The 12022-nt window shown below is 36.6% G+C and overlaps 3 protein-coding genes across 3 annotated transcripts; 2 read left to right on the top strand and 1 right to left on the bottom strand.

Annotated features, from left to right (window-relative positions):
• Nucleotides 1-2026: 2026 nt before the first annotated feature.
• Nucleotides 2027-8118, top strand: LOC110617519 (putative disease resistance protein RGA3). The gene is made up of 2 exons (XM_021760371.2): nucleotides 2027-5358; nucleotides 5751-8118. Exon 1 carries the CDS (start codon nucleotides 2033-2035, stop codon nucleotides 3899-3901), a length of 1869 nt encoding a protein of 622 aa, XP_021616063.2. The 5' UTR covers nucleotides 2027-2032; the 3' UTR covers nucleotides 3902-5358; nucleotides 5751-8118.
• LOC122721199 (putative disease resistance protein RGA4) lies at nucleotides 3967-5349 on the top strand. Its single transcript, XM_043950367.1, has one exon. It carries the CDS (start codon nucleotides 3967-3969, stop codon nucleotides 5347-5349), a length of 1383 nt encoding a protein of 460 aa, XP_043806302.1.
• Nucleotides 8119-8791: 673 nt separating the features above from the next.
• On the bottom strand, nucleotides 8792-12022 carry LOC110599612 (60S ribosomal protein L5). The gene is made up of 9 exons (XM_021736082.2): nucleotides 11870-12022; nucleotides 11073-11142; nucleotides 10900-10991; nucleotides 10583-10709; nucleotides 10390-10469; nucleotides 10164-10280; nucleotides 9719-9853; nucleotides 9430-9599; nucleotides 8792-9087 (listed from the first exon to the last, which is right to left on the bottom strand). Exons 1-9 carry the CDS (start codon nucleotides 11870-11872, stop codon nucleotides 8988-8990), a joined length of 894 nt encoding a protein of 297 aa, XP_021591774.1. The 5' UTR covers nucleotides 11873-12022; the 3' UTR covers nucleotides 8792-8987.

Genomic DNA, 12022 nt, shown 5'->3' with positions numbered 1-12022 from the left:
GGTGTTGTATAATGTGAAATACCACAAGACAAAAAATGATGCTTAAGCTTTTGATACTCCCCACCATTATCAGTGAACACAGAAACAATTTTAGTGTGAAAATAATTTTCAACCAATTTCTGAAAGTGGATAAACAAATCATGATTATCAGATTTCTTCTACATGGGATATAGCCAAACATACTTAGAATAGTGATCAATAAATATAACGTAATACTCATAGCCATCAATAGATTTTTGTGTAGGACCCCAAACATCGGAATAAACAAGTTGCAAAGGCTTATTACTAATAAGAGAATTCTCAGAAAACGGTAATTTATGACTCTTGCTCATAGAGCAGGAAGTACAATGAAAACTAGAAACATAGTTAGACATAGACTGAAGACTAATATTTCGAAGTACTAATAAAAAGACTTTATTGTTGGGATGACCAAGCTTGTGATGCCATTCAGAAAGCAAAGACAGACACCGAGTAGTAACATTCAGCTAAGGACATTGAGAATTAACTCTGGAAAAACTTGCACAGTAGATATCATCAATGTTCTCTCCCCGTAGCAGAGACGCCCCCGTGTACAGATCCTTCACAACAAAATAAGATGGAAAAAATTCCACAGAAACATGATTAGTGCGACATAACTTAGCAATTGAAACCAAATTCTTGCGCAGATTAGGCACACATAACACATTAGGCAATGATAAATTCTTAGAGTAAGCAGGAATTTGCACAAAACCAGTATGTGATACAGGAAGCGTTTTACCATCACCAAGTTGTACTTCCTCAGGACCTCCATAGTCAGAATAGCTTTGCAAAGAAGCTGGATTCGACACAACATGATGAGAAGCTCCGCTATCAAACAACCATTGTTGTGGAGAAGAAGCAGCCATAGCAGAAGTAACATTAACTGCAGGTATCGGTGCTAAAGAATGAGAGGTATCAGTCTTCAAAGACATATTATTCTCCTTAAGAAAGCGAGCCAATTTGCGACATTCAGCAGTAGTATGCCCAGTATATTCACAAAATTGACATACCACATCAGGTCGATAAGAACCTCAACCTCGACCACCAGAGTAAGAACCACGACCACCACGTCGATTTCCAGAATAATTGTAGTTTTGTGGAGATCGATTATAATTGCCATTCTAATTTTGTGAACGCCCTCTAGAACGTTGAGTGTAATTGACAGTAGCAATCACTTGTGACGTAGCTGAAACAGTTGTGGAATCTTTTTCTTGTAAGGATCGTTCATGATCAGTAAGTTTTTCAAAGAGATCAGAAAAGGTTATTGGGATTTCATGAACTTTTAACGCAGCAACTATGGGACTGTAATCATCTCCCAATCGCGTGATAATATAAACAATTAAATCATCATCACTCACCGGATTCTGGGTAAGAGCAAGCTCATCTGCAATAGCCCTCATCTCATTGAGAAAAACAGCAATCGGTTTGGTTCCCTTAGAGTTCTGTGCTAATTTAGTCTTTAAGGACAAAATTTTAGAACGAGAAACATTAGCAAAACTCTGGTGAAGCCGATCCCATGCTTCTTTGGCAGTATTGGCTGAAGAAATCAAGGGTTGAATAGTACCGGAACAACTTCCTAAAAGAGTACTAATCAAGATTTGATCTTGTCGAAACCATAAGGCGAAAGCTGGGTTGGCTGTTTTGTCTTTTTCAGAAAGAAATTGTGATGGTGCAACCCGTGAACCATCAATAAAATCAAGTAAATCAAGACCAATTAAGGTTGATTGGATCTGTTTTCTCCAAACAGGAAAATTCTCCTGAGTAAGTTTAATAGGAAAATGCGTTGGAGCATTTAATTGAATAACAGTAATAGATGACGAAGCCATTAATTAAAGTTTAAGAAAATTGGATCAGAAAACTCGTGAGAGCAGATTGCGGCTCTGATAACATATAGAGAAAAGGGTTTTTGTATTATTTACTGAACGTATTACAGAAGCTTATATAATAACTAAATATAAGATAAGTATACAGATATATCTCAAATACAAGTCTAACAGTAATACAAGATTTAGCCATGATTCAGGCTAGGCTTCGTGACGCTGGGACACATCCAGTAACAGAAGTGTCTGTAGGACTTTGGCTGAAGGAGCTTGAAGATGTAGCTTATGAGGCTCAACATGTGTTGGATGAGTTTGCGTATGAGAAACTACGGCACCAAGTGGAGATCAAAAGCCAATTCAACAAACGGGTGAGAAAAATTTTCTCATTTTCCAATCCTGTTGTGTTCAATTTGAAGCTGGCTCGTAAAATCAAGAATATCACCATGTCACTTGATAAAATTAAGAATGATGCTGTACTTTTTGGGTTTCAACGAGTGGGAACTGTGGAAACAGCAGAAGATCGTGAATTCCTGAACCGGGTGACCTGCTCTTTCCTTGATAACTCGCAAGTTGTAGGAAGGGAAGACGATGTCTCCAAAATTTTAAGTTTGATCAGTTGCTCTACTGGTCAACTTCTCACTGTGGTTTCTGTAGTGGGTATGGCAGGTATTGGGAAGACAACATTGGCGAAATTGGTCTGTAAGGAAGTGGAAGAGAGAAAACTATTTGATGTAAAATTATGGGTTTGTGTCTCTGATTATTTTGATATGCGGAGGATTTTAGGCGAAATGCTGGAAATTCTTGATACAAGTATTGGTTTGATAAACAATATTGATGCAATACTTATACGACTTGAAAAGAAGCTGGAAGGGAAAAGATTTCTTCTCATACTTGACGACGTGTGGAATGAAGACTTTGAAAAGTGGGATAGTCTGAAATGCTGCTTGGAAAAAATCAGTAAAAAGAATGGAAATGCTATTATTGTTACAACTCGAAGCGAAAATGTAGCATCCTCAATGGAGACTTCTTATGGGCATAGATATAAACTGCAAAAACTATCGAATGATCATTGTTGGCACATTATCAAGGAAAGAGTGTTTGACAATGGAGCAGCAACAATACCCTTGGACCTGGAGGCTATAGGGAAGGACATTGCAAAGAAGTGTCAAGGTGTGCCATTAGCTGCAAAGGTTTTAGGTGGAACTATGCATTTTAGAAGAGAGAAAGAAGAATGGTTATCCATTAAAAATAGTGGAGCTTGGGATGGATTGGGATGTGATGATAGAATTTTGTGTATATTAAAACTGAGTTTTGATCACCTGCCTTCATATTTGAAACAATGTTTTGCATATTGTTCTATTTTTCCTAAAGACTTCAACATTGACAAGGAACAACTAATTCAGCTTTGGATGGCTGAAGGTTTTCTGGGACCAGGCGGTGGAAGTGCTAAGGAGATGGAAGACATAGGTAATGAGAATTTTAATAACTTGCTTGCAAATTCATTTTTTCAAGAAGAGAAAACTAATGAATTTCAGAATATTACAAGTTATAAGATGCATGATCTTGTGCACGACCTTGCATTGTATGTTTCAAAATCTGAAACATTGATTTTAAAGAATGGTCCAGTTCTGGAAGTTATGTCTTCTGTTCGCCATCTAAATCTAATTTGTGATGAAGTTCCTGCGCCAAGGATTCCAAGAGATAGTGCTAGAAAATTGCGATCTCTATTTTCAAAGTTTGATTTCCTTTACAAGCCATGGAGCTTTAGAAGTTTGCGAACTTTGAAACTGGATGGTGCTAGCCTAAAAGAGTTGCCAGCATCAATCGGCAAGTTGAAACATTTGAGATATCTGGACATCTCTTGGACTGCTATAAGAGTATTACCCGAGTCCATTACCAAGCTGTACAATTTGCAAACTTTAAGATTCATGAATTGTGAATTGCTTGGAAAGCTTCCCAGTCAAATGAGAAATATGGTTAACTTGAGACACATTTATTTTAGTTATCCCCGCCAAATGCCAGATAAGGTAGGGTGCTTAACTAGCCGCCATTATTTGTTGTGAGTCAAAATAGGAGCAACAAACTGCAAGAACTGGGGTGCTTAAATGAACTCAGAGGAGAATTGTCCATGGTCAATCTTGAGCAGGTGAGGGACAGAATGGAAGCTGAGAAAGCAAACTTGTGCCAGAAAATGAAAATAAGTACATTAGGATTTGAGTGGAGTTTAGAAAGAGAAAGCTGCACAAATGATGGGGATGTCTTGGAAGGCCTCCAGCCTCATTCAAACATTAGAAGCTTAGAGATTTGGAACTATATGGGTGAAAAATTCCCAGTATGGCTGCTATTGATGAAAATTCCTTCTCATGGTAATACTTTGCTGTTCAATAACTTGGAAAGGCTATGCTTGAAAAAATGCAACAGATGTGAAGAAATCCCATCACTGGGCCATCTTCCTTGTCTTAAAATTCTTGAGGTAGTTGGAATGGAAACTGTTAGGTGTATAGGCAATTCCTTTTACAGCAGAGAGGGGGAAAGAACCAGTGGATGGAAGGAGACAATGCCACTGTTTCCAGCATTAAAAGTTCTCTACCTGGGTAATATGGAGTCTCTGGTTGAATGGATGGCACCTGTAGCTGGGGGAGGATGTGATACAGTAGCATTTCCTTGCCTTGAAGAGCTATCCATTGAGAGGTGTCACCGGTTGGAAACTATTCCAATAAGTCATTTTTCATCACTTGTACAACTCAGAATCAATGGTTGTGATGAATTAAGTAACTTATCCGATGAACTGAAGGCATTTACATCTCTTAAATATTTAACAGTATCTAATTGCCGTAATCTGGCTTCCTTCCCCAACTTACAGTGCCTTACATCTCTCAAACAACTGCGAATTGAATTCTGTGATAAAGTAACGTCTTTTCCGAGAGGGCTACAATCCTGCACATCTCTGGAGCAATTGGTTATTCGGCAGTGCCAAGAGCTGATTTCCGTACCCCGAGACTTGCAAGGCATGTGTTCTCTTGTTCTTTTGCAAATAACAGAATGTCCATCTTTGACTTATTTTGCAGAGGACAGCTTGTGCTGCCTCACCCGGTTGAAGCGACTGATAATTGGTCCATTCTCCAAGGAGTTGGAAACTTTCCCAGGTTTGACTTCGCTTCCAGCCCTCCACACCTCCCTCGAAAGCGTATGCATAAAAGGGTGGGAAAGAATAAAGTGTCTGCCAGATCAACTTCAGCACCTGACTGCCCTTAAATTGTTGAAGATAGTTGATTTCAGTGGAGTGAAAGCTTTTCCAGATTGGTTAGGCAGCCTTTCATCTCTTCGACGGCTCGCAATTTTCAGATGTAAGAATCTGATGTGTCTACCAGTATCCTTGCAACGGCTCTCCAATTTAAGAACATTGACCATTTATGGTTGTCCTCTTTATGAGAGAAGTTATGACAGGAAGAGTGTCCCTGAGTGGTCCAAGATTTCCCATATCCCACAAGTGTGTATATTTGAGTCCTAGAAATCAGAGGTAAGTTTTAAGTTCTCAACCTGGCTATTTATGGACTTTCTTCTTTGTTTTAATCAAATCTAGTTTGAGTCCTAACTGAATTTAAAAGTTCTCTTTGAATGAACATAAAAAAGGGGTTTCTCCTTTGTAGTATTCAATGAAATTCTGTACAATGTTGTTTCTGGATGCTGCAGCATATTGTTTTCTGCAGGCTTCAATTTATTATATTCTCAAATTCATATGGTCAATTTAACTTGGACTACACCAAAGTAGAATTATTTTATAATCATGCCAAAGATACAATTGTTAGTTAACTTGTCTCATTTATTCTTTATTGGAGTACAGTAATTTTCCTTTCCATTTGGAAACTTTGAATGTTATGGCTTGATTAAACAAGTACTATTTCTTTACAGCTGTTCAGATGGTTCATTTAAACTAGGATCCTTTTATTCCTCCGGTGGTGGAGGTGGCGGCCTTGTAGCTACATTAGCATTCCGGCCACCAATTTTGAAGCCCAGTAATCCACCTGCCAAACCAAGGGTCACAGTCCTGTGCAATCAACCAGCCCCCATCAACTTCACTTGGGAGCTTGCCTAGCAAGTTCTTGTTATAGGGCTATAGTCCATATGTGCATTTATGCTATTATTCTTGTAACCATTTGATGGTGAAAAACACATTTGCTACATCTTTTTGACAATTCAATAAGGATTGGATATCCAAAAATACCCAACCCATAGCAGTCCCAACTCTTGGAAACCCAGAGATAAAACATGGTTAGTTGTCTTCTTCTTAGATTTGATTGAGAAAAAAGGGGCTCATTGTGGTTGGTGTTGTGGTTAGGGAATGGGCCATGACTGTTATTTCACTTAGGATTTTGTTTAGGTTTAGAAAAATGGGATGCCATTGTAATCAAGTCACCATTTGTGGAACGCAATTACAAGTGGATGGTGTTTTGAGCTCTACATGGAAAAGTGAGAGGGGAATCCATGGATTGGCTTTAGATAACTGGCTATTTCTTTATAGAATTGTGCGAATAAGTGATAATTCCGCATATGAGAAATTATTGTATTTTTCCCTAAAATTGTTATCCGCTCTCTCCAATTATTCTTAGAGAAATTTTTTCTTTTTCTATTAATTATAAACCGTTTTGGCTTAAGTTAAAGATTTGAGGCGAAAGGAAGACAGGATACCCCTAAACAAAAAGATGAAGATCTACGACGAGCTCCTCTACCTTGGGGCAGAGGACATTTGATTTTCCAAAGCTTCTGGTTTTCTAATTTTTGTTGGTTTCTCTTCAGTTTGGGTGTGATTAGTTAGTTTTTTAGTATCTCCAAATGGTTTTAGTTTTTGTTGTCCTTAGTTTTATCGATGTTCGTCGGTGGTGTAGTGGGCTAGTGAATTTCAGAGCTAAAGCAATGTGATTGGCTCGATTAGGTGGTTCCATGACTATGCTAGATCGAAAAAGTTATAGACCAACTCTCGTTCCGGTGACTGTTGACACTGTGGTTTATATGTTTGATCATTGGGTTGGCAATTGGCATTTGCTTTGGTCTGTTTTGCTGCTTCGCTTTCTGCTATCTTAGTTTGGTCGCTGGATGTGTGGTATTGGAATTTTTAGCACAAATCTCCGTAATCAAAATTAAAATTCAACAAAACTCAACAGAATTCAATTAGCACAATACAATAAAATCCAAAATATAATACAATAAAAAAGGACATGGTAAAATGGAAGAACTCACATCAAATCTGAGAGTGAAGCCAAACCAAAGAAGAAATGGTATAAAAGATTCCATTTTGTCTCAACAATGGTGAGAAAGCAATGTGGATCTGAGAGCCTTGACATGTCAAAATAAGAAGAATGAAAGGCATGGAAGAAAAAGAAATCTAAATCTTGCAATTGGTAACGGTAAAGAAATCATGCTAGACCAGAAAAAGGGCTTTTAAAACAATCCAGAATGACATCAACCAGATTAACCAAGCTTAAAATTTTTTAAAAAATTAATTAAAAAAAAGGTATGATACAGCAAGGGATTTTAAGGGATTAACTCTATCTCGTCTCCAAAAACAAAGCACATGAATTAACTTACCTAATCTTTTCATGGCTGTCAGACTTGGATTGGACTAGGCGGTCCGATCGTAAAATCTGTGAACCAGTCCATTTTGCGGTTTGATTTATCTGCAAGAACCGCTGAAAATTAAAACCGGCTGGAACCCATTGAACCAGTCGAGTACTTAATAAACCGTTTAAATCGATGCGAGTTTTGCAGTTTAGACAGTCTGATTTCATTTCCTTTTCAATCATTAAAATGACAAGGTTTAATCTATTTTCTTTAATTTTTCACTCTTATCTCTTTTCTCTCGAACATGATAGTCTCTCACACATCGACAATCTCTCCCCTCGCGTGAAGCAGCCACCAAATCAAGAAGTAATTAACGCTGTAACAGCTCTTATCTCCCCTTCGTCTCTTCTTAAATCTTGAAGTTGTAGATTGAAATTTGAAACTGCAGAGGTATATTTCTTCAGCATAATTGCCTGCAGCTAACCAATTGAACGAGAGGCAAGACCTTCTATTAGGGATTTTAGATCTACTTTTTGGGAAGAAATATAGGAATTTGTATTTTATTGAGAGAGCTACTGTTAATTTTATCAAATATTCTTGTTAACTCAAATTATTTCTTGTTTAATGCTATTCTACTTTCTAAAATATTGATTGTATCTGTTGCAATTCTCTCTATATTTTTGCACTTCCTAATTATTGAGTTCATTATCTTTTTCTTATACTTTTCTCGTTAATCCATTTTCTATATATTTTGTCATCACTAATTACAGTTCATTGTCAAAAAAAACACTTCAATTTATTAATGCTGTGAATTATCTTTCCATATAATTTTTTTTTTAGTTTATGCTTTACAAAACAGAATGATTTTTAAAAAAGAAAAAATTTTGCTGTGAATGTATCTCTTGATTATTTCTTAGTCTAAAACCATTCCATACCATATTTACCATAAAGATTTAAGCTTAATTATTTGGTTGAGCAGCTTAGACTATAAAGTAATTAAAATTAAAACTATGATGATGAAACTCACCCATAAATGTTGTATTTATTGTTTAAATTTCTAGAGATTATAATGTTATAATTAATTTTTTAAAAATTAATTTGAAATATAAAACATAATTTATGGTCATTTATATTGAATATGGTGATTTGCTTTAAAATAATAATATTATTATACTATCTCAATTCAACCTCTGTCTACCCCTGATTGAACCTTAATCCCTTCACCATCTGCTTCCACAAGTTCTTAGACCGGGCTAGGTCTGTAAACCATGTATAATAGTAACTAGCAGCTTAGGATGCAGACCATGATCAATATCAATAATGTCAACCATATGGGATTCATAAATCAGAGGTAGAGGTGGATGGACATAATAAAATCATGATATGCATTAAAATTTGAAGTCAAAAATGAAATTGCATTTCATACCAAAATAAATATCCAAAATCTTGTAAACAAAGAAGTGATCGTTCAATGCACTGAGCACAAACAAAAATAACTTCAAAGACATTAGGTTCAAAATAAAACTACAGTAGCATGTATGCTAAGAAAACTTTTGACATATTCTAACTCAAATGCCAGACGTTATATGTCTACTCATCATCATCCTCATCAGCGGCAGAGTTGAGTGCTTGCAATCGCTCAACCAACTTGGCTTTCCTTTCCTCATATGTCAACTTCCGCAAATTGTACCTGTGAAACAGACAATAAGATTAGATAAAAAAATATACAACATAAACACAAGCTTGATAAAAAAAATGACAGAAATGGCCACAATAATGCAGCATGTCAACCCGATGTCATGTGGTACAAACCAAACAGCACAACAGACTAATTTTGTACAACTTCTTGAGTGAAGGATAAAACAGAGCAATGCAGTTTTGCCTGTTAGGTAATTCAACAAGGTTTTGACATGATGGTATTTGTGATATTTAGGCTTGGGATGCTTTTTTCAAGATCAAGCAATATTAATAGTTATTTTTTTCCAGGGCACGGCACAATTTATGTCAAAAGTCCACCAAAATAGCAACAAACCTCTTGTGTTCCTTGGGTGGTTGCTTTTCTGATTTCTTGGAAGTGGGATCAGCACGTATTGCAGCATGAACCTTCTTATACATCTCCTCCATGTCATCTGCCTCAATACCCTTCTTGATATATTCACTGAAATGAAGCTGGTACTTCTCTGGCTCATCCTCCATCAGTGTCTGCAGAAAGAACACAATGCAATATAAACAAGAATATGTAATAAATGTAAAATCTTCAATTCATCCAATTACAAACAAAAGAGACGAGGAAATAAAAAGCATTTTTAATTCCACCTTACCCTCATATATGCAGCAACATGACCACCATATACGTACTTGCGGTGCACTTCAGCATCAAGCTGCTTGCCGTCCTTTGAAAAGCCAGCAAACCTCTTATCACTGTGAGGAATATCCAAGCCACCATCTAGAGCTCCCTGTAACCAATGACACAACAATGAACACCAATCATAAGATAAATGCTCTAGTTAAAATAGAAACACACATACTGTCATACAAGTATGACAACAACAAAATCAAACACCAAAAGTTAAAGCCGTAGAATTGCAAAGGAAAAATGAAATGAATTGGCACCAGTTCTTAAAATAAGATGATTGATAAAAATACAAAACCAAGTCATGTCATGACAGCAAGTACCCTTATCAGGACAAATAGTTAAAATATGGGAGCTCGACCTGTAGTACTAGAAAGAAAATAAGAATTCAAAACTGCAATATTTTAAGATACCTTGAGAGCACCAAATACACGGTTTCCAGTTGTGGTTCTAACCAGCCCAACATCAAGCAAAGCACGGAATGGCCTCCTGGTCTCTGCTGGTTCAACTGAGTAGTCCTCCCCAGTAGCCTGATAAAACAAGCAAATCAAAAGTTTAAGATATTCTTTTATTTTATTTTCTTCCTTTTTTTGTTGCAGGTGGAGGGGGGAACGGGCATTGTTTTAATTGAAAGGTTACCTCCACGTTGCCCTCATATTCCTCATCCATTTCAAGCATTTTCAAAGTACGACGTGCCAACAGAAGTCCAGTGCAGTAAGCTACTCAGTTTGTCAAATCAAACATACACAAGAAACACAAACATGTCAGACAAAGAGGATGGATACAACAGAAGGGAAGAGAGAATAGCACAAAAACACAAGTGTTAAGGTACCTGCTGCATAGTTTGTAAGCCCCGCTTCAAGCCCATATCGAGGAAGCTCATGAGAATAGGCAGATGCCAGAACCATGTCACCAGCAATACTAGCTGATGTTATTTGTGCGACAATGTCCTTATTGGACTATGAACAGTGTTAAGAATCAACATGTAAAGCAACATTTGCTAAGCAGTTAAACAAAGGAACACTACACAGCAGCTCTCATCAGTCCAATGAAATAATAAAAACAGATAGCACAAAGGCAGCTTGACCAGTGAAATAATGTAAGGGGGAGAAAACATTATATCAATAGATTAAACAAATCAAAGGATACAAATCGCACAACAAAACGATATTTTGGAGTGTTGTACTTGTTCTTGTCCTGATTGATTAAGCGAATCCTGGCTCTATAGTCGGTCTTCCCCTCTGCAAATGTTTCAAACAAACGGAAAAACAAAAAGATAAGAAAACAATGCAACTTTGTAACATATAATACTGACGAAATACCTCTTCTTCTCTTAAACTTGACTTGAAACCGCTTAAAGTAAGCCTTGGTTTTCTGAGCCTTGACAAAGGCCTGAAATAACAAAACAACATTGTTCAACCAGGCATTCAGACAAAAAACATCAAACAGTTAAGTAAAACAACATTTGAACTATCATTATCCCTACAAAATTGGCTACTCTACCAATCTGTTTGAATATACTAAAAACTGAACCACAGTTTGTTCTGCAAAAATATTATAATCATGGCATATCTAGTTACCTTGATCCCATTTCTTCAACAAAAATTAAAAAGATTAATTTTTAAGAAAAAAAATAAAGGATTCATTTCTACTTCCACCAAAACTAATTTATTTCCCACACAGATAATTGTGAGAAATAAATTACAAAATACACCCACATCAAATATTGAGCTCACTTGCAAAATCAGTTAAATTAATTTGCTCAAAAACACAATAAATCAGAACTTAAAAAGGAACTACTAGAATCATATTGCAGCAATATTTAAAATCCTGTTAGCGAATAACAAAGGCCAAGCTACATATCAATGCAAACGCACGCCAAGAACAAGCGACTCTTTAGTTCCAATAGACACCCAAAACGAAAACGAAGCAAGACTTATACGGCCCTATTTCATGTTAATATAAAAATTTAAGAAAAAAAAAGAGCACACAAATCCTTTGCCATAGCACTCAGTAAAACTTTTGTCTACTTTTTTTTTTCATTTCTTTTCGATTTTTTCTAATCTCCTTTCACAAATTTTCTCAGGAGACACACAAGAGATAGGGATTCGGGACTCACCATCGTTGATGCTCGATCTAAGAGAGAATGAGCGTAGTGACGAGACTGAGAAAGAGGAGAGGGAGTCGACGGCTATTGAAGAGAAAGAACGCTCAAAATATAAACCCTATAGTCAGCTGATCAACGGCTGAGATTGAATTCAGGGTTAGGGTT

This window comes from Manihot esculenta, chromosome 1 (assembly GCF_001659605.2).
Source record: "Manihot esculenta cultivar AM560-2 chromosome 1, M.esculenta_v8, whole genome shotgun sequence".
Lineage (NCBI taxonomy): Eukaryota > Viridiplantae > Streptophyta > Magnoliopsida > Malpighiales > Euphorbiaceae > Manihot > Manihot esculenta.
This window is presented reverse-complemented; position numbering and strand designations above follow the sequence as displayed.